The sequence below is a fragment of the Ostrea edulis genome, chromosome 3, assembly GCF_947568905.1.
Source record: "Ostrea edulis chromosome 3, xbOstEdul1.1, whole genome shotgun sequence".
Taxonomy (NCBI): Eukaryota; Metazoa; Mollusca; class Bivalvia; order Ostreida; family Ostreidae; genus Ostrea; species Ostrea edulis.
The window spans coordinates 92,650,751-92,675,137 of NC_079166.1; the positions used below are offsets into that span (position 1 = coordinate 92,650,751).

General features: G+C 35.1%; 1 protein-coding gene across 1 annotated transcript in view; it reads right to left on the reverse strand.

The window, feature by feature from the left end:
- LOC125673047 (uncharacterized) overlaps nt 1–24,387 on the reverse strand; it is a 424,666-nt gene that overhangs the window by 266,041 nt on the left and 134,238 nt on the right. Inside the window, exons 2-4 of the mRNA XM_056159423.1 lie at nt 4,069–4,156; nt 3,800–3,929; nt 2,323–2,802 (exon numbers count right to left, since the gene is read on the reverse strand). Coding sequence (XP_056015398.1) covers nt 2,323–2,802; nt 3,800–3,929; nt 4,069–4,107 — 649 coding nt within the window. The 5' untranslated portion in view covers nt 4,108–4,156. The remainder of the gene's footprint in view (nt 1–2,322; nt 2,803–3,799; nt 3,930–4,068; nt 4,157–24,387) is intronic.

Sequence of the window (24,387 nt, forward strand, 5' to 3'; positions counted from 1 at the left end):
AGTTAATACATCATGTTGGGATTCCCTTGTCGGGCGTAGGGCTATTTATAGACGTCTTAACTGTATACTTTATGCGTTACCCGGAACACCTCGGGCCTTACACCGTGCTTTGGGTGAATTGTCCGAGGTTTTCCGGATGATTTATCTATATACCACACTATATTTACTTTCTAATTAATATTTTCACTGTCTTCTTTTACATGGATATGTTTTCAAGCATGTAATTAATGGAAAGTTGATAATTTTGTAAAGTAATTAATCTGCTTTAAAGTAATTATGTACAGAAATAATACATGAATATCGGGTCATACAGCTTTAATTGCATCATATCAAGCCACGCCTATTGTCTCCGTTTACACTATGTCAAATGCCATGCATGCATGATGAAAAAAAATCTTCGTCTTCGTAATTATTTTTGTTTCTTAATCAACCAATCGGTGAGCTTCCAATCTTTAAGGTGGAAAGGGTAGGTAATACCGGACTCAATAACTGTGGCTAGCGACGATGTGTTTAACCGATGGATATGTAATTATTGAAGATACCCAACACGTGTACGTATTGATTATTTCTTACATCTATTGGTCGTTAGCATTGTCATATAGTTAGGTGACATTAATATTCATAACACGGGCTGTTATAACTCGTGTAAGGTATTTCATACAGGTAAAGTCATTCTAAGACTCTTTCTCGTGCAGTCTGTTAAGTCTCATCTACCCGTCCATTGTAATGCATACATTGAATTGTTAATTTTATCATATTAATTTTGTTATTCTTTATTTGTAGCATTCTGAGAGAATTGCATAAAAAAGAATGTATATACTTTGTAATTGTTCATCGACTTATTAGAAACAATTAAACTGCACATACAGGTAAGAGTGCTAAACATCCTATTTAACTTGTTTGTATTCATTTTATAAATGGTTTATGTTCGATTGAGTGAAACGAATAAGAACACAAATAAATCATGAATTGAAGGCATTACTAGTTTTCTTGCTAAATAAAAAGTTTCAGACAAATGTGACGTCAACTTTACCTACCCATCCAATCCCCTATTCAACATTTTAACTTTTAGCTATGTTCGTGCGGGATTGATATGTGACTTAACGAACTTTTAAAAAAAAATAGAAATATGTTTTTTATGAAAATCAATTTTATCACTATTAATGATTCTTAACAAAACAGTATTTTGTTTGTTTTTGACAATGGAGACAATGTTTAAAGCATTGTGTCATCTCATCATGACCGTGATTGGCCCCATTAATATGCAACCATCATCAGGTAGTGCAGATTCAGATTTATTCAAATTATGGCCCTGGATGGTAAGGCGAGGTAACAAAATGATCAAATTTTTAGGTGATAACATACATGTATGATCAAATTTATCAACATATTTCATAATTGCTCTCATTTAATATCTTATACGGTCGGTGAAATGAAAGAAATTATTTGCGATCGTTCTTCGAAGCTTGTGTCAATATGTTTCTTGTTATTTCCGATACATGCAGTGTGTTTGATTTTTAAAAAAAGTTGCCCACGTTTGTTCAAAAAACAAGATTTCGTTTATCACACTAAATACCAAAACCGCAACGGAATCGGAGACGAAATAGTAGTTCCAAATGTCTGTATAACATTGCGACGTGAATGTGTGGGCGGCCTGCAGGTTGTTGGTGGGACACATTCACCGATTAAAAACAATTAGGCGAAAACCCCAAAAGATGGAACCATTTCCAGCAATGGACAGGGGTTGAGTGTCATATTTAACAGGAATTCTCGATTCAGTATGATTGCATACTGTAAACGAAATACTCATCACCCACGATGTTTCTAATAATTGTTTTCTCACGGCTTGCGTGCATCCACCGTTTATATAAACGTCATTCCTTCATGAATAATAATTAGAAAATCACCGTTAACCCCTTGCATTGAATAGAACATTACTCCTTTGATACCCTTATAATTTGTTCTCATGGGTTTTTTTTTTTTCTTCTTCAAAAATATGAAAATATTGCATTCATAAGGATTGTTTTAATAATTCATATCGATGGAGAGAATGATGTGATTCAAAGTGCTGTGTCATATTTAGATGGACACATCTTTCACTTCATCTTTTTTAATTTAATGACTCTATTTACTTACTTGATTTTCCCACAGTTCAAAAGTAGAGAAACATTCCAAAAGTATGATGTATGAATCATATATTTCAGATGCCAGAGTTTCAAAGATTTAGAGGTATTCCCTTTGCATGGTCCTGTTTTTAAACATTACTGGTCAAATTCACAGGTACGTCAGAGAAAGTGTTAAAGTGATTGACATTTTACTTACGTATTTCGGTGATAACGCTACATCCATGAGGAAAAAACCAACCCTCTGTGACATAGTCGATGAAGTCAAGTCCTTTTCTCCAGACAAAAGGCTGCATAATGTTCTGGATGATTCGTTTTCTAATTCCTTCAGATTTAGGGTCACGCCAGTTCTTCTCAATAATCCTGCTCAACATCAGATATTCACCATCAGTTCTGACAATGCCTGCAAACTCTTCAATAATCCTATCTCTGACCTCAGGAGAAGAAAACTCTACTTTTTCCTCGTCCCACTTCAACACGTCTCCTTTGTCTGTCATTGATTTAATAGAACGGATATCCTCCTCTACTGGTCTGCTGTCCATGTCACACAAGCTTCTGTTTTTTTCCAAATATTTATGGAATTCCCCTATATCTATCTTCCTAAAATAAATCACGTCAATTCCTGTCAACAAATGAAGTAGGATCGCCTGGTCATATTCAGAAAGTTGACAGTAGATATCTGGAAACAAATGAAATGTGTATACTGATATTGATAGAGAATATATGTATTTGTATATCATCAAGGAGAGGATTTTGATACAATAACATAACTGATTCAATTCCCAAAGTGAATTAATACCCCACGACAAGCTTGTATTTTTTCCAAACATTTATGGAAATATCCTTTATCTATATCCCAAAAAGAAAGCCCGACACATCGTGTCAATAACTGAAGTAGGATCGCCTGGTAATATTTACAGTAGATGCCTTGAAAAAAATGGAATGCTTATATTGATAGAAAACACATGTATATTTATATATCACCAACGAAACTTTTTGGAGATTCAATGATACAACCAATTAAATTATCAAAGTGAATTATAATCTTAAGATTAGGCAGAACTTACTTCATAAAATCAAAAATTGTACATAAACTGATCGACAAATATGTTGAATTTCTAAGATGTACATACTTAGCAAAACACAAATCCCCTAAATAAAGAATAACTGAATTTCATTATGCTTTCTATCACTCTACTGAAATAAATAATGTCTAATGTTGTGTAGCTTACTAAAGATAAATCACTTGTATCATCGATCAATGTTTGGAATGGAAATGTGAGAATTCAAGATTTCTCTTTAACGTGAAAACGAATATATCAAATCACGTTAAATACATATGTTTGGTAAGAGCAGTTCAGTAGTTATACTTACATATGCATCGTTAATTAATCTATAAAATTAATACCTCGTTTGTATCCATATTGCATGTATGTTGCCTCAAAAAATCTTAATAAATTAGAATCAATACAGTCACGTCAGATAGAGTCAGTTTTCATTGAATTAATTATTAATTTTCTGCTTCAAACTATGGAGGTATAGTTTATAACACCAAAACATATAGTTACGGCTCTTTCTATATAGTTACGGCTCTTTCTATATATTTGAGAAAAAATCCCAATACCCGCATTTAATGGTCAATGAGACGAAATTATATACAATAGTAATTTCTTTACTGGTAACATTGTCTTCTTCTTCCTCCTCCTCCTCCTCCTCACCATCATCACCATCACCATCATCATCATCATCACCCTCGCTGTCGTCTTTGCTGTTGGAGTCTGCTCTAAAACGCTTTTGCAAGAGATCCTTGGTAAAGAGAAAATATCAATAGAAATATTACCCCTTAGGAGAGGAATGAATGTACATTGTGACATATATATAGTTTATGTATCACTGTGATATTCAAAGGACATGAACTAGATCCTTGCAATCAAAAACTACTCACAGACTCAACAGCTGAATCACGACGCTTTCTGTCTGCCATTACTGACGACGTCAATATCTTATCAACAGTTGTGGAAGTTGGTCATATTCTGAAATTTAAAACGTGAAGTGTTATAAGTCATCTTCTCCTGGATTTGAATAAAGTGGTACAGTATGTCAGATGATGACGAAGTAAAAGTTCTGAGAAATATTCTCGAATGAAGTTCAATGGGAAATCATCATTTAAGATGTCATACGCTGTTCTAAGTTTTGGTAAGTTGTAGCATTCTTTGTTTTCATTTCCTTTTGTTACCACTTTATTTAAAAGAAATATGAAATAGACGATAGCGAAAACAAATATTTTAATGTTTAAATGAACTGTGTTTGCATTAGAAATAAATCAACAGGAAATTAATTCGTATCAGAGATATTTTCATATACATGTACATGCACCTTAATGATAATAATTTTGTTTTAAAGTCAGACATAACAGCAATGAAAATTAGCTATATACCAGCTGTTTACCGACTTGCACGGATGTTAGCGATATGTGGTCATTGGATAGGAGGAAACCAGGGTACCCGGAGGAAACCCACGTGTCCGAGTTGGTGACCAACATTCATATATGATGAACCAAACACAGAGATTCTCATAATCCTCTGTCATGTAAGAATAGCTCCAACGTAAATAGGTATACTTAAAGCTGACATGAATTAATATAGTAGAATTCCCCGTGTCTGCCGCATGTATCTGTTTATCCGCCATATTAGATAACGGTTCTATTGATGGGCCGGCACAAGCCAATGATATAGGTTTGAAGAAGTTGTATGCGTTTCTGCGGGACAGATGTCTGTTACTGCGGGTGTGTTTAATATAGATTGACGCCTTATATGCAGCTATTTATTTTTTTTATTTTTTTGACAGGGGTTTATGTTTTATATTTTTATGACCACAAAAATGTAATGGTATAATATATAACTAGATGCTGTCATGAGACAGTAATACCCGCACGTAAGCATTTGCCTTTAAATATACACTCCGTCCAAATGGCGAATCCAGAAGGGAATCCGGGGATTGGCACCTCCGCCCCCTTTCTCTGGGACATCTTTGTTGTTTTAAATATATATATATATGATACTGCTAATATTTGTAGGCAATTATTTTTAATGTACAAGTTAAATAAAAGATTAACTAGCACTGGATGATACACGTATATCTATTTGTATCAATTCATTTTTTTTTCTGGAACACCCCCCCCCTTTATATCTCTGAATCCTATAATGTTTAACTAGCAAAGAAGCGGATGGACGTTGTGAAAAATATTTAAAAGGTCAAGTGCTGACCCCCCACTTCAAAAATTTTTGCATCCGTTTCTGTAAGATCTACTTCACAAGCTCATATTACAGAGATAGAATGGTACCCTAATTGGTATCCAGGTTTTCTGCAATTCGTTGTAGTTACTTCAGTGCGTATTTTTACGACAAGTTTAATTTTTAGTGACTTACATGCTCAAACAAATGTGATAAAAGTTGATGATCAGCTTATCGTCATATGTTGTTCCCCTCCCCCTCTAAATATATCTATGATCATTTGACCTGCCATGACTTTTTAGTGAGCAAAATATTTACGAACGTAATGTGACCAGGGTTAAATACTAGATGATTTAAAGAGAAGAAATAATGGAGTTTGAATGATATCAATGTTGTTTATTTGTGTTTGAATGCATGGTGGTGCTCATTGTACATTGATAAAGTGGCTTTTTTTATAGGATCCGAAACAGTGACATGTGAGAGAGTTGGTTGGTGGGGATTTCCACTTTCACTTTTGAGGATGCAGTAAACGGACGACAGGAGGGGAAGCTGCGCATATCCTCGTTGGATGATTTGTGTACATGTGTGGACGTGGATGTCATTTCAATGAGTTAACTAGGATTTAAGAGGCTGAGCAAAGGCACAAAGAAAAGGTTTCCTGAGTATAGAGTCTGAACAAAGGATATTGCATCATTTCTGATCAGGCAAGTTGAATATAACGAACAGTGATCAATCTCATATTCATTTATTTTATTTTATTTATCATTTTTTCCTTTTTTGTTTTGGGAATAATATTTTATTCATTTATTGGTTTACAATATTACAGAAGGTGAAATGTACATGTGTAACTCTTTCTGTGTATGTCTATTTGTTTTAATTGGGGGGGGGGGGGTATTATCAGTTTGTATAGAGTGTCAATTTTGTGTATTACTTAAAGATCAGTACCAGTGCCCTAATGTTGAACATTGGGCAGATATGTAAATTGGTACTTGGTTGGTTCATGCAGTCCTCCTTGACATTGACAGAGGTTTCCCACGGAGACTGTTTCTCCAAGTTATGCGTATAATGTCGGTCATCTATCTGTGTCTCGCAAGTACTTGGTGCAGCCAACTATCATTCTGAATCCCGTGAAGGAAGGGGATATAGACTTCCTTTGGAATGACGTACATACCCAATATTGCATTCCTTATGGAGACCCACATCTTGAAGAGTGACCTTGACTTTTGACCTTGACCCCATTTTTTAAGTCAACCATTTAAGACCTTGTGGAAGAGAAATTGATATTGACCTTTGACCTAGACACACTTACAAGGTCATTCAAGGTCAACAATCCTAGAATATCATGTGACTACTCCTAAAGATGTAGATGGAGCTTTATGATAGAAAATGTCATTTTTCGACCCCTCTTTGCCCCCTGGGGCCAATATGAAAATTCTAAAACCTTATTGCACATCTACAGGACATTACTATTCAGCTTCCTGAATATAATGTGACTATTCCTAAAGATGTAGATGGAGTTTAAGTGACAAGCTTTGTGATAGAAAACGTCATTTTTCGGCCCTTATTTTTCCCCTGGGGCCAATATGAAAATTTCGAAACCTTATTGCACATCTACAGAACATTACTATTCAGCTCCTAGAATATAATGTGACTGCTCGTACAGATGTAGATAGAGTTTAAGTGACACTCTTTATGTTAGAAAATGTCATTTTCAGGCCCTATTTGCCCCCTCCTGAAACCTTATTGCACATCAACAGGACTTTGCCATTCAGCTCCTAGAATATAATTTGGATTGCGCTGTAAATGTGGACACAGTTTTAGTGACAACAACTGGGACGGACGGACGGCCGACCGGACAGACCAGGATAAAAACAATATACCCGAACTTTCTTTAGAAAGTGCGGATATAAAAATTCCAAAACCTTATTGCACATCTACAGGACATCAGCAACCAATTTCCTAAAGATTATTAGGATACTGCTTAAAACGTGAAAAGAGTTCTGGGAATCTGAGTGTTCTTTTATGCAAAAATGTCATTTTCAACCCTCATTTGACCCCAGGGGTGAAAATGAAAATTCCAAAACTTTATTGCTTATATATAGGACACCAGCAATCATCATCCAAAAGATTATTAGGCTACTGTGTAAAATGTAAGAAGAGTTCTGGAAACAAGGGTTTTTTTTTGGTACAAAATCGTAATTTTTCGACCCCCACTTGACCCCCAGGGCAAAAATAAAAATTCCGACACCCTATTGTGCATCTACAGGACACCAACCACCATCTCCCTAAAGATTATTAGGCTACTGTGTAAATTGTAAGATAACTTCTGGGAACCAGGGTTTCTTTGTACAAAATCGTCATTTTTCGACCCCTATTTGATCCCTAGGGTGGAAATGAAAATTCCAAAACCTTATTGCACATCTACAGGACACCAGCAATCATTTTCCAAAAGATTATTAGGCTACTGTGTAGATTGTAAGAGGAGTTCTGGGAACCAGAGTTTCTTTGTACAAAATCGTTATTTTTCGACCCCTATTTGATCCCTAGGGTGGAAATGAAAATTCCAAAACCTTATTGCACATCTACAGGACACCAGCAATCATTTTCCAAATGATTATTAGGCTACTGTGTAAATTGTTAGAGGAGTTCTGGGAACCAGGGTTGTGTTAAAAAACATCATTTTCGACCCCCATTTGAAAATGAAAATTCCAAAACCTTATTGCACATCTACAGGACCCAACCAATCATCTTCCAAAAGATGATTGGGCTACTGCATGAAATGTAGGAGGAGTTCTGGAAACAAGGTTTTTGTTTAAGAAACGTCATTTTTGACCCCGTTTTGCCCCCAGGGTAAAATTGAATATTTTAAAACCTTATCATATATCTACAGTACACCACCTATCATATTCCAAAAGATCACTTGGTTGCCACTTGAAATAAAAGAGCAGTTTGAGGAAGAAGACAGACGGACGGACGGACGGACGGACGGACCAGGGTAACAACAATATACCTGAACTTTCTTTAGAAAGTGCGGGTATAACTATAATTTAAAATGTCATGACCTCTGTATTATACATCTCGCATAGCAAGGTATTCTTTAATTAGAAGACAGAGAAATAATATCGTTTCACAAGCGGTGTGTGCTATAGACGCCACGCCACCAAGCTGTACGTACACGGATTACACGATAATTGGACAATAACATTAACATGTCAACCTGGAGCTTTACATTGACTATCGTAAAAGCTTGTCTAGAATTTCGTCAAATTTTAAGGTCGTGAAAACAATTTTATTTGAAACCCGATAATTTTATAAGTCATCTTTCAAAACAACAGACATCTGGAAAGAAAGGCACGATGAAAGCATGCGATTAAATAGACATAACCATCCATCCTTCTTGGGTTTGTTTCTTTCTTTATTGGGATGGGTCAAAAGAGAGGGGGTGGGGGTGGGGCAGCCGGAGAAGATTTTTTTTTTTTTTTTACAATTGTCGGGTATTTCATATCTCGTAAAATGTAAAATTGAAATCAAAGCTCTAAATCCTACATTTTGGGGATAAGGAGACGAGCGTTGATACTTTATTCCAATTCTTAGGTTAATTTGATTATACATTTATTTCCACTACAGTCCACTGTTACTTTTCAAAAAAGGTAAGGAACTAGCCTATAGATCGAACTTTAAAAATTGCCAACTTTGTCTGTAATGATAGAGGATAAAGAACGCTGTCAAAAAAAGTGTGGAGCTAGTCCCCACCTTCATTCTAATACTACGTAACTCAATACAGGTAGAGTTATTTAAAACATTTAAAGGTGGTTTACATAAAGATGTTTTCAAAATATTGAATCACACGTGAAAAAACAAAACAAAAATAAAGTCCAATCAAATACCAACATAAATATTACATTACATTCGATGTACATGTACATATAATTAACATTGTCCAGGCGTGGATATTGAAAGGTTACCGGAGTGGAAGGGTGAATAGGAGGATTAAGTTGCTGAGATAATAGGATGTATGTTGTGCAATTCTACATTAGGTTTTATAGGCTAGCTACCAAAATGAAAACACTCTTCAGAATTAATTTAAAATGACAAACGAATTTACAACGTCTAACAAGAAGAAATTAAATTCACATAGTTTTCATCAACAACCCTCCCCACTTCGAACTACATTTGATGTTTGCTGAAAATAATAATAATATGTGTGTGAAAAGTGATGTCGGATGACAAACTTATAGTAGCCTGGTTCCTGAGGCCTCGGGAACCAGGCTAAAACTTACAGGACCCCCCTCCCCAATATTTGAATTTAGATATTCATCCTATCATAAATGCAATGCAATAATGTTGTTCCAGGGAAAATATAAATCCAAAATATTGATCAAAATTAATAATAAAGAATTAATGATATGTTCAAGATACTTTGATCATGATCTAAGCAGAGGACTACTTTGATATTTACAGATTTTGCTACATCATGATACAACTTTGCCTACGAAACAAAAAAAATCGCACAGTCTACAGAAATGAAATCAGTGGCTAAAATTATGTTCATTAAGTACAGAAAAATATCTTAACTGGTACCTTTAATTACAGACAGATATAGTAAATCATTATGCTCACGTTATGAATTGTGGATCGCAACGGTTTGTGTGCTCTTTGATTTAGAGGGAAATAACTTGCACTGCATTGTGAAAAAATGTATTCGATTTAGAGGTCCTTTTATTCAAACATAAGGTTGCGTATGCGTTAAGATGACTAGGCAGTGATTTTAACCCGTGAATGTTTGTGTGGATAAAAAAGCCATTGCAATGTGAGTATAGTCTGTGTTTTTTGACAAACTTGTTAATTTGGAAGTGTGTTTGGGGGTCCATGTAAGGAGAAGATTGGAACGGGGTTGGCGTAGGCTGTCGTCTGATGAACAAATTCCAAAACCCACTAGCAAACTGTTCGAAGTCGCGGATGTGATTGACAAAGGATTTTGAGACAAAAATGATAGGGCAAATTACTTTAATAACAATTGCGGTGAGGATCTTTCAAAATGGTCAGAAAAAAATACATTCGTCATGTGATAAGAAATAGAATAATTTTCGTAACGATTTTATGGCAAGTATTGACGATAAATATCAAAGGAATGAATTTAGATTTTGACCTTGAACTTGGAACACACCAAAGACAAATTGACTCGCTAACACGGTATGTTGATACGCTTATAGAAAGAATACAAAAAGTCGACAATCTAGAACATCCTGACTGAAAATCAGAATCAGCTGATAGCACAAACAAGAAAAACAACTCGAACACACTTAGTGACGCAGAACGCACGATAATAGATTATAACACTATACATAACCAAGACGAGGCTATTCTTGAGATAGCTAAGAATCTTATTAGATTCCTATGTGATTCTGTAAATGTTTTTGCAACGACAAAATTGAAGAGCAGGGGTTGAGAGAAACCAGGTCTGGTTACAATTAGCTTTTCATCAGTTGAAGAGAAAATTGATGTATTATGAAAGAGACACCACTTACTTGATATTACAGCGTACACATTCGTTTTTCCTGGAATCATCAAAACCACACACAGAAAGATTAATTAAGGAGTGACTTTAATTCTGGGGCAAGTTATACGAGTATATCCTGGTCTGGATCAGTTTACGCTGAAGAGGATTATAAAAAAATGTAAACTGACCCAAACCAGGTTAAACTCGTATAACTTGCCCCAGAATTCAAGTCATTAATCTTTCTTCCTCAGTCTTTATGATTTAATCCAAGAGACAAAGATGCTAACCTTCGTTTATCAAAATGTACATAAACTCGGAAAAATACAAGTCAATTGAGCCGTCCAATGATTGACTTAGCAACAACGACACGAAGCGCCTATATGAAGGTCGCCATCTTTAATCTTAATTCTACGGAGCCTAACTATTGTATAGAAGGTGAAGTGTGTCATGATAGAAAATATGTTTAGACTATGCATGTAATGCATATTCGATGCCCTTTAGAGATAGGCTAGAGATCGACTTTGAAGTGGCCAATCTCCGACCCATTGCATCCTCAGTTCCAAAAGGGGATGGAGAAGTTGACTCATTAATTTGACAACTACACCTAACGCTATTAAAACTGTACGTATTTAAAGCCAAACTTCGATATACCAAATCTGCAAAATACGATTAGATTCACCGTTTAAACTTACATTTTCACTACACATCGCTTCAACTGCCTACCATAAAGGAAAAAAAGAGAGAGAGAGAGAGAGAGAGAGAGAGAGAGAGAGAGAGAGAGAGAGAGAGAGAGAGAGAGAGAAGTGTCAATAAATCGAACTTCTTTGCCATTTCAAAGGAAAGAAATCGCCGTTGTCAATAAAACTGACGGGGCTTATATTACTTCGCATTGGCATGGTTATAAAAGGCAAGTGACTGTAATAGCAAATGAAAGTTCCTAGCAGAAACAACACATAAGACATGCGCGGATCCAGAAGGAGGGGGGGGGGTCCAGAGCGCCCCTTTGGAGAACCAAACAATTTAAAAATGATTCAATTTTAACGAGACTTTGAGTCCAAATGATATGAAAGGTAGATACTTACATGTATATGTACTACTAATTGTTTCATTCAAATTTATCAACACCAGTATAATTATCATTTAATTCTAGGATAAATAAGACGACACACTGATAAAATATTTACAATATTTTCGTCAAATGCAAGTATCGCTTTAAAAAGAATTCTTAAAAAGTATATGTAACATAAACAATTTTAATAAAAAAAATTTTTTTAAGAAGTAGAGAATTTGAAAGTGAAAAGGAAGTGCCAGGAAATGTTCAGAATGCAGGAGTTGCACCATTTACCCTACAGCTTCTGGGGGCCTAGGCCGCCCCCAGCTTACTGGGAGTAACCCTCTCTCTCTCATTTCTTTGCTATATCAAACATAGATATAGATAGCAGAAGAACGTTGTGAAAAGTTTGTAAAAGATCAAGTGTTGCCCCCACCCCTTCAAAAATCCCTGCATCCGTTTCTATAAGATCTACTTCACAAGCTCAAATTACAGAGACAGAATGATACCCTAATTGGTATCCAGGTTTTCTGCAATTCCTTGTAGTACTTCAGTGTGTATTTTTACGACAGGTTTATTTTTTAGTGACTTACATGCTCAAACAAATCTGATAAAAGTTGATGATCAGATATCGTCATATGCTGTTCCACCCCCACCCCCTCTAAATATATCTATGATCATTTGACCCGGCATGACTTTTTAGTGAGCAAAATATTTACGAATGTAATGTGACCAGGGTTAATACTAGATGATTTAAAGAGAAGAAATAATGGAGTTTGAATGATATCAATGTTGTTTATTTGTGTTTGAATGCATGATGATGCTCATTGTACTTTGATAAAGTGACTTTTTTATAGGATCCGAAACAGTGACGTGTGAGAGAGTTGGTTGGTGGGGATTTCTACTTTCATTTTTGAGGATGCAGTAAACGGACGACAGGAGGGGAAGCTGCGCATTTCCTTGTTGGATGATTTGTGTACATGTGTGGACGTGGATGTCATTTCAGTGAGTTCACTTGGATTTAAGAGGCTGAGCAAAGGCGCAAAGAAAATGTTTCCTGAGTATAGAGTCTGTACAGAGGATATCGCATCATTCCTGATCAGACAAGTCTAGCTTATTCATTTATTTTATTTCATTTATCATTTCTTCTTTTTTTATTTTTTTTTAATAATATTTTTTGTTCATTTATTGGTTTACAATATTACAGAAGGTGAAATGTACAATTGTAGCTCTTTCTGTCTATGTGCATTTGTTTTAATTGGGGGGGGGGTATTATTAGTTTGTGTAGAGTGTCAATTTTGTGTATTGCTTAAAGATCAGTACCAGTGCCCTAATGTTGAACATTGGGCAGATATGTAAATTGGCACTTGGTTGGTCCATGCAGTCCTCCTTGACATTGACAGAGGTTTCCCACGGATACTGTTTCTCCAAGTTTTGCGTAGAGTGTCGGACATCTATCTGTGTCTTGCAAGTACTTGGTGCAGACAGCTATCATTCTGAATCCCCTGAAGGAAGGGGATATATACTTCATTTGGAATGACGTGCATACTCAATGTTGCATTGCTTGTGGAGACCCACATCTTGAAGAGTGACCTTGACCTTTGACCATGACCCCATTTTGAAGTCAACCACTTAAGACCTTGTGGAGGAGAAAGTGATCTTGACCTTTGACCTTGACTCACTTTCAAGGTCATTCAAGGTCAACAATCCTAGAATAGCATGTGATTACTCCTAAAGATGTAGATGGAGCTTTATGATAGAAAACGTCATTTTTCGGCTCCTATTTGCCCCATGGGGCCAATATGGAAATTCCAAAACCTTATTGCACATCTACAGGACATTACTATTCAGCTCCTTGAATATCATATGACTATTCCGAAAGATGTAGATGGAGTTTGAGTGACAAGCTTTGTGATAGAAAACGTCATTTTCGGCCTCTATTTGCGCTCTGGGGCCAATATGAAAATTCCAAAACCTTATTGCACATCTACAGGACATTGCTATTCAGCTCCTAGAATAGCTTGTGACTGCTCCTACAGATGTAGATGGAGTTTAAGTGACAAGCTTTATGTGAAAAAAATGTCATTTTTCATACCCTATTTGCCCCCTGGGGCCAATATGAAATATCTGAAACCTTATTGGACATTGAAAGGACTTTGCTATTCAGCACCTAGAATATCATTTGGATTGCGCTGTAAATGTGGACACAGTTTTAGTGACAACAACTGGGACGGACGGACGGACCAAGATAAAAATAATATACCCGAACTTTTGTAGGAAGTGCGGGTATAATAAACAATTTGGTAAACTTTTGATACTGACAAAGTTTTTATTTTCCATAGGTAATAAATTACATGCATTTATAATTTTTAAAATGTTGTCAAGGGCAATAACTCTTATGCTAGAATTACTTCTACTGCATGTTTATGACATAAAGATTTCACTAATATCCACAATTAATTTTTATATATCTATGAATTAGCAGTTTTCTTAAACTGTTTACATTTAAAAATTGTCATATCAGCAAGTTTTTTTATATTAATTTTTATTATTCTGTTTAACGAAAATGTTTGATTTTTTTATGTTGATATATACTTCTGTTTTTGTATGTCTGACATCTTTAAAAAGGTGGCCACATACATATTTTCTTCGGTTATTGATGAAATTAAACTATACTGAGTGAAAATCAATAACATTAATATTGATAAGTCACATGAGGATCGATCTAGCTTAACTAGAGTATTTCTAATGTTCAACCAAATTTTGTATATCAACTTTTGAACTACAAGTGAGATACAGTATTCACAATTCTTTCTTATATCAACAACGCTCGTACCATGTTTTTGTTTACAATTAGATTGCTTAATAGAAAATAGCATGTGTAAAACTAAATGATTTGTGCTAAATGCTAAAAACTATTTAATTGTGTCCAGAATTAACTTGTAAATTGAAAAATCCGCTTTAAACGAACTATTACTAGTATATTTAACAGATGTAAACAAAAGTATTGCATTATAACTATGGATTAAAACGTTCAATGTTAAACGTATGCAGATCTTTCTCCATCATTTTCTCATTCTGTAATTTGCATTTCATTTTATATTTATAAATAGAAAAACTTAACAGAGGATATAATATTATTCAGAAAGATTGTTTTTTTTTTTTTTTTTTTTTTTTTTTTTTTATTTGTTCTTTTTATTATTTTTTTTTTGCTGATTGCTAGTACAATAGTTTCCCATGTAATATAAAACTCCAAGAAGGAGCTAATTTTTTCTCCCAAATATGCTTAATAATTTTACATTCATACAAAAATTGTTATATGTCTTCATCTTCTTTCGAACTTTTCAAGAAAAAAATAAAAACTTACTTCTTCAGACTTGCTTATCACGATTTTATGTAAGCCATTTCCAGCGACAGTATTAATATTCATTTTTATGAAACCTTTTTGTATGTATTTTCTGTAGTTTAATCACGATTTTTTTTTCAAACTTTTTAGATATGTTCAATTTTTAATTGTAGTTTATTGTTGTTTTAATGAAAGGCGCTTAGAGTTTTTTTTATTATATAATGCGCTATATAAATACTGTAAATAATAATAATAATATATATTGCATGCTTCACATGATGGACACACATCTGGTTTTTTTTTTTTTTCATTTACTTCCATGTACATTATAGTTCAAAGTACCATAAAGTAGTTTATAGTTTAATTCTGATATTCAACATTCGCAAGAATAAAATAAATTCTATATGTAAGGATTGTGTAGAGTTTTTCTCCTATCTAAAGACCCACTTATATCGAATTGAGAATCTTCACACGGACACCTAACCCTTTGAAGCATTTTTGAAAATGAAAGTGTTTTACCTTCTTTTCCAGATTCACCAAATCAAATTACAAAAACTTTCAAAGACAACAAAGGAACAAAACATAAAATAAAAAGATTAATTTAATTTAAAGGGTGGGGAATACATACCCCCCCCCCCCCAAAAAAAAAAAAAAACAAGAGGAAAATAAAACAAGATAATCAAAGATCATGATTTCCGAGTAACTATCAATCATAGATGGAATTAATTATGGAATTAATTGCTGATATAATACGTCGCATCTCTAATAGTCGAGATCGGGATGCCGTAAATATTCAATAAATTTAATGTTTTCTGGTCAAAATATAGCTTTAAAAAACAAGTATTTTTGACAAATATTGTAAAATTATTTTATAATCATGCTTATTTAAGCGGTCTACATACAAATAAACACTTAAATTGCATTCGGTTATGATATTTTACCAGTGTACTATATAGTACTCTAACGTACTCTGTTTAGTAACTCCTTTCTACATGTTGGAGGATGGCAACTATGCACGACGCACGTAATCACAAAAACTTCTAGTTTACTTGATATGTTCAAAATCTTGGGTGTCCTATGGTCTTAAATTTAAGCGCCTAGTTGGGTAGCTCTGAAGGTCAACTACTGAGATTGTAGTAATATTCGATGTTCTTAAGATCGGGTTCGACATTCCCGATACTGATCAGCTGTCAAGTTAGTTGTATTCAAGTCAGAGATCAGACCAGACCTTTAGAGACGATCATCTCGGAGATCTGTACAACTCAGCCTATCGTGAGTGATGTATGTAGTTACTGCACTAACTGGGCACTCTCACAACATTGGTGTCAGAAGTCGGTTTTATAAAATCACGCCGATCATTTACTTAGGCGCCAAATTTGAATTTCTTTATCGAGCAGTTCCTTGTCTTGGTGTAAACAGTAACACTGGGATATCTTATTCTTGGTGTAAATCATACACTGGGGATTATTCAATGCAATTACGTGGTATTTTGCATTTTTTGTGTGTATTTTTTTGCACTTTCTTTGTGTATTTTTTGTCATTGTTTATAGCCCACATGAACATATTTTTCAACAAGTATACACTCGATTTGTTTGTTAGGAAATAGCCCCCACATTTTTTGTGTAGGCTAGGAGGGTAAAAAATCAAAATCAGGATCACCCCCATAGTTTTCTTTGAGTGTGTTTTTTTTTTATTTAGGTAGCAAATAAAATCATGGCTACCCTCACTTGTTCTCCCATTGATATAAATAAAACATCATTTGAAAATCTGTTATCAATTCCTGCAATTGGGGAAAGAGGAGCAAAGGCAATCATTGCTCAGCGCAAAATCAAGGGAAAACTAGTATTGGAAGATCTGAATATTATTCAGAACATTCCAAGCACACTTTGGGACCCTTTATAAGATCAGGGCTTTATTAAGATAGATTCAATGTTCCAACAAGAAGTAGGTACACAACAAACAAACATTGAATCTACTTCTGTTGACACACAAGATCAAGTGAATGAAACATTCACAGAGAAAACCCAAAGTAGTGAGAAAGATCAGATGTCTAAGGTACACTAAGAAGAGATGAGAAAAAGAGAAGAAATTATAAGTGAACTGGAGAGAGAAATACAAAATAGAGATGATATCATTGAAGAATTAGAAGGAGAATGTGCAGTATTAAGAAAGCATTTAGAAAGATCAGAAAGATTAAAAAACCAAATGGATATGAAAATGCAAGAGAGAGAAAATGAGATACTTCAGAAATTTATAGATGAGAGAGAAAAAATCAGGATGTTAGATGAGATAGACAAGAACATGAGGACAAATTTAGAAAGAAAATAAGAGAATTAGAAACTAGAGAGAAAGAACTTGACAGAAAAGTGAAAAACTTCACTGATAGAGAGAGAGAGAGAGATTTAGACAAAAAAGAAAACGGGTTTAGACAATTAGAGCATAGAAAATTCTCTTCAAGCATTGACAAAATAGCTCCACACAACATCTATACAAATACGAACATAAACCAATCGCTTACAGATAAACATACCCCAGCCCCTCCAAAACTTTCAACATACGATGGCAAGACTGAGTGGAGACCATATTTTATACAGTTTGATCATATTGCTAAAAAATATAGTTGGCCAGAATCTGAAAAATTGGACAATAGAATGTTTAAGGGACAAAGATTTAACATTTTTAGCTCCCACTCTGACACAGTTCAAGGTAATTTTAACCAAGTATGTGAACAAATGAAAGAAAGATTCGACAAGAGAGATCAGCCTCATATTATAAGAAGACACTGCAGGAAATTAAACATCATCTAGATGAAACTATCGAAGAGTTTGCTGAAAGAATTGATGATCTGGCTACAGAAGGCTATCAGGGAATGTCTGAGTATTTTAAGAGCAATGTCACCATAGATGCATTCCTTAGAGATTGCTATGAAAAACGTGTTGCATTGGTAACTTTGGACAAAGACAAAGATCCAAATACATTAGATGAGGCCATGCAATATATATGAAAAGCGCCATCACAAACCAAAAGCTTATTGGTGGAATGAAAAAAGAAATCAAAAGTGTTTCCTTTAATAAGCCACCCCAGTCACCACCAGAGGAACCAAACATTCGGATGACTAACAAAACACCACCACCAAACGAAACAACTGCCTTGGAAGTTAGGATAACAAAATTGAAAAAAGAACAACAAGAACACGCAAAACTTCTCAAGGAAATCATTAAAAGTTTGCATGACCCAGAAAGACGGGCAGGGATTAGATCCCCAGAAAAGGAGTAACAGATATACAGATCTCCATCACCATCAAGATCTGAATCTGAGAGCGAGTGTTATCGGTGTGGGAAAATTGGACACTATGTAAGAAATTGTTACAGACCAAGGTCATCGTCAGTAGCATTTTACATGTCACCCGAACAATTTTAAACTTCCAATAGCTGAAGAAGTAGACCATTCTTCAGTTGATTCTAATATGCCAAGGCCACAACCACACATTAGGTTCAAAGTATCAAAACCCCACAGTACTTGTTTGATTTTGATCATCTCGGTGATCTGTACACCTCAGCCTATGGTGAGCGACTTATGTAGTTACTGCAATAACTGGGCACTCTTTATTATATTTATATCACGTAATGCACAGCAATATGTAGATCGCGGGTTCAAGTCTAACATACGTTTTATGATTATTCTTTCGGATTGCTCTTTATTAAAACTGTATTTCTAATTAAATTAAGTAATTTGGAGGTTTTCAATGTCAAAGCATTGTTGTTCGTGTCCTACATTTATAAGATTTATTTTTAGTGTTTTATTCCTCTTTCAGTTGAAAGTGTGTACGCCTTCAAAATATTTATAATTGTTGACAGCTACGATTTTTGAGCATTTGCTGCGCTGTAAATCGCCGTATCCTTACATCCACAGATGAAAACAAGACAACGAACCCTGATCATCTCATATATCCTATGAGCAGTATAAGGAATACAAAATAAAATAAGAGTTGGTCAAACACGAGCACCTGGGAAAAACAGGTGGTATCAGTCGCCTAGGAGGATCATTAAGCATCCCAGCATCCCTTGTTGATCGGCCACATCCGCTTTGAGCACAATTGACATGAACCACGGCAGACAGTATTCAACATATCTTAACCAATCAATGAACTCAGAATGGTTCAATCAATAATTGGTTGTGTCAGTCTGTTCAGTTGTAAAGCAACATTAGCTTAAACTATGACAATTCTATTTTGTTATAAAAATTGGCAATTATAATAGTTTTTATCTAATTTTGATCATTATTATTAATAAACGTAAAACTAATTTTAAGAATTTATCAAAAAAGATTAATAAAATCAATTTTTTTCTTCGGTAAGACAATGATGTCATTTTACTTCCTTCAGAGCCTCTGAATGAATTATCTAATGTATACACAGTTTTCACAAACTCATAGCATAATTTTATCAGCCTTACTTTTTTACCATTGAGACAATAAATCAAAATTTTACAATAAGAATTTCCAATTTCGAAATGACAGCTAGTGTTGCTTTGGACCAGTCGAAAATCCACCTACTTATGTTGACCTCCACTTAGCTGACCAAGGATTCTGTTTCTATTTAGCTGAAATGTAAAAATAGCCTGTTTCGCCTAATCGATGTTGCTATTATAATTAATGACGTAGCCCACTCGAATTACATCAACTGTGTTTATTTTCTATTGTGTAAAACCATAGCAAACCCTTTATTGCTTTGTTTCCTACCAGGGGTCATTTCATCATAATATTTTCTCATACTTGTGTAACATCTTTATCACACGGGAGTGTAAACATCGCGAATGAAGTTATACCGATACTTATGGCACAATTAACGTGCCATAAATTGAGTGTAAATATTGCGAATGAAGTTATACCGGTACGTGTGGCACAATTAGCGTGCCGTTACTTAAGTGCGAATTATACCGATATTTATGGCACAATTAGCGTATCGTATTTTTAGCGAACTTTGTTGAATGAACCGACTATGAACACTTTGTTCTGTGATATTATACAAAACGCTTTTCTTAAATGTCGATTCATTGACTAACTACGAGTATAACATAATGAAGACATGCGCACAACTAAACTAATCAGCATGAATCATAACGAGGCTTGTAACACTGTCTAATGTGTAATGATACTATCCATAACGAGGTATGTAACACAGTGTAATGTGTAGTGATACTATCCATAACGAGGTATGTAACACTGTCTAATGTGTAAAGATAATATCCATAACGAGGCATGTAACACTGTCTAATGTGTAGTGATGCTATCCATAACGAGGTCTGTAACAGTGTCCAATGTGTAATGATAATATCCATAACGAGGCCCGTAACACAGTGTAATGTGTAGTGATACTATCCATAACGAGGCTTGTAACACTGTGTAATGTGTAAAGATACCAGCCATAACGAGGCCTGTAACATTGTGTAATGTGTAAAGATACCATCCATAACGAGGCCTGTAACACTGTTTAATGTGAATTGATACTATCCATAACGAAGTCTGTAACCTCTTTGTAATTTTTAGTGATACTATCCATAACGAGACCTGTAACATTGTCTAATGTGTAATGATACTATCCATAACGAGGCATGTAATACTGTGTAATGTGTGGTGATACTATCCATAACGAGGCCTGTAACACTGTGTAATTTGTGGTGATACTATCCATAACGAGGCCTGTAACACTGTATAATGTGTAGTGATACTATCCATAACGAGGCCCGTAACACTGTGTAATGTGTGGTCATACTATCCATAACGAGGCCTGTGACACTATCTAATGTGTGGTGATACTATCCATAACGAGACCTGTAACACTGTCTAATATGTAATGATACTATCCATAACGAGGCCCGTAACACTGTCTAATATGTGGTGATATTATCCATAACGAGGCCCGTAACACTGTCTAATGTATAATGATACTATCCATAACGAGGCCTGTAACACTGTCTAATGCGTAGTGATGCTATCCATAACGAGGCCTGTAACACTGTCTAATTTGTAGTGATACCATCCTTAACGAGGCATGTCACACTGTCTAATGTGTAGTGATACTATCCATAACGAGACCTGTACTATCCATAACGAGGCCCGTAACACAGTCTAATGTGTGGTGATACTATCCATAACGAGGCCCGTAACACTGTGTAATGTGTAGTGATACTATCCATAACGAGGCCCGTAACACTGTCTAATGTGTAGTGATACTATCCATAACGAAGCCTGTAACACTGTCTAATGTGTAATGATACTATCCATAACGAGGCCCGTAACACAGTGTAATGTGTAGTGATACTACCCATAACGAAGCCTGTAACACTGTCTAATGTGTAATGATACTATCCATAACGAGGCCCGTAACACTGTGTAATGTGTGGTCATACTATCCATAACGAGGTCTGTAACACTGTGTAAATTGTTTTGATACTATCTAGAATTAAGTGTTTACATTCAGTTTTATATCAGAAACAAACTATCGCAATAGTTAAAAATAGTTCCCCAAGACAATAGCCATATCCGTGTACATACAATAGTGGCGATAATTTTTGAATGGACATACCTGCTTACAGTTTACTGTTTAAACGTTTTAATTTTTGTCAGAATTTTCATGGGGTTCGTTGCAGGGTCACACTTAAAAATATCTTTCATACCAAATGTTGTATTACTTAACTATTAATTATTGAGAAAAAATGGGGATTTATGGATCAGTATCTTTAAGTTAAATTCTTATATAACATTAGATGCAGTATTGGGCTCGCAGTGTATATATACTTCATGTATTTACAATTGTTTTTATTTAGTTCGTCCATCTCCGGATTTTACGTTTTTGCGTTGTAATTTTTGCGTGCTTTTAAACAAAGGAATTGTTTATAATTTAAAACACATTTTCTTGAAATATTTTGTCCTCACACTTCCCCAAAATGTCCGGGCCCTTAAATTTGATGCTTACACCATTGTATTTATTCTGATATGTATCAGGGTTTGCATGGTATATAGGGCCTAAGGGGGTCATATTTTACTGATCTATGCTTCACAGAAGTGTTTTCGGTTCAACTTTGCCAGTAGCTTCAACAGGTAACACGTAAATTTCCGATACTAAGGTTTAGGACATCAACATTGTTCGCCTATGCGTTAATCGAAGGTTTTAAAAGAGGTAGATATATAGCTCTCTGATCTGTCCCAGTATTTTCCCAGAGAGCTACTGTTCTGCAGCCAGCAAAGTGCAAAGCATATTCGATAGTGATTAAAGACGCATTTATTTGTTTATCAAATAATTAAATGAACATCCCTGATGAGACATTATTTATCGAAATGCATCAACATTGTATACGTTTTACATGATTTAAAAAGATCGAAGCTTATTTCTAGAATTTTCCAAACGATATCTGATCTGCCATCTTTGTTTAGTGAGTAGTATACCTAACCCCCGATGCCCGGTTCAACTGAGTGTACTTTTGAGGTCAAGTGCGTTTTAGAGGTCAAGAGAGTGCACTCGGTATGATAGTAGGTGTACAGAGGTGATTTGATGCGTTTTGAGGGCAATGGCGAAGGGCTGTGGGAAGAAAAATCGATATCGCTATGACGTAACAGTAGGGGTTAAAGTGGAGATCGGGGCTCTAGAGAGACCGATATACACAAACTAATACATAGTGTTTTATACCTTAATAATCCTTAGTGTTAACGTGTTGATTAGTCTTTTTTTGTATATATCTCGACTGGATTACCCCTTGACCGGGTCTGTACAGGTTTCGGCCGGATCGGCTGGGTATATATGTACCCGACGGGTTGAGCCCCGGCCGGGTCTGTAGGTACCGGCTGGATTGTATGACGTCACAGAAAGTACACAGTTGTGTTATGTAAGGCCATAAAAATGTGTCACGGTAAAAACATTAATATAGAGATCATTTTTTGACAAATTCTGTAAACACAGCTCGTTTATACAAAAACAATATGTATATATCACTAAGTGCATATTGACCTCCCATAGCTTTTTTACTAGACTGACAATCTCTACATCAGCTGTGTATCACGTGATCAAATATCAAGATAAAAACGTACAGTATATGTATAAATCGTTCTAACTTAACTTCAAAGCATATATTAATTTCTTAGTTTGAAAAGTGTTGGGAGCAAGTTTATCGTGATTTATAACATGTCTAATCTTTGCATTGAATATGCAAGATGCAGCGATTTTTGCATATATTAAGTTGAATGTAGCCTGAAAAACATGTTTTGCGTTAAAGCCACAACTTGCTCCCCTAACTTTTATTTTAATTGTTTTTTCTGATTATAGAATTCACTGTTATGACTTGTTGTTTATAATGATGTATTAAAAGTTATTTATATGTACAAACACATGGATTAACACAAAATTATTTTGTTTTATTTATTTTGGTTGAACAGTTTGTGAAAGTGAGTAATAAGTCGAGAATTGTCCAATATGTCACCGATCTGGAAGTTTGCGCCTTATGGTGTTTTTTTTATTGAAATTGGGTTATACAATACGTGGCAATGTCCAATAAATTGGGTCACTGTTTACAATACAGCAGTTTTTCTGTTTGTCAATCCAGTGGTTGATCCAGAGGAATTTCCCGGGTGTCGTACCCCCCCCCCCATCCCCATCGTTTAGTGAAAAAATGTTGTTAAAGAGTGTATAAATAATTCGCAATTTGAGGGTATATGCTCCCTTTAAAAACCAAAACAAATGGTAGAACCCAGTTTCAAAAATTCCTGGATCTGCCCCTGCATTCATATACTGCATTATGGTTTGAATTATTGCGTTTAACTAGAATTAACGACGTGTATTCATAATATTTTTCTTAAATTGTCACTCCGAACATTTTTTTCCCGCCGTTCATTAGTAAAGTAGAAAATATTGTATACAGATCCATGTCAATATCTTCTATATATGTTGGTCAAGCTTGAATGAACAAGCCAATCAGTTCATTGTGAATGAATAGTTCGATGGGTAGTATCGGACGTGGTTATTCTCTAACCGTCAACCAAGATGAACACATATTGAAACCTGGACGCCTGTTTACGGTCACAAAATCGCGCAGAATTCCATAGTGCAATGGTAGACTCGCAAAACACGCTAATGACAAAAA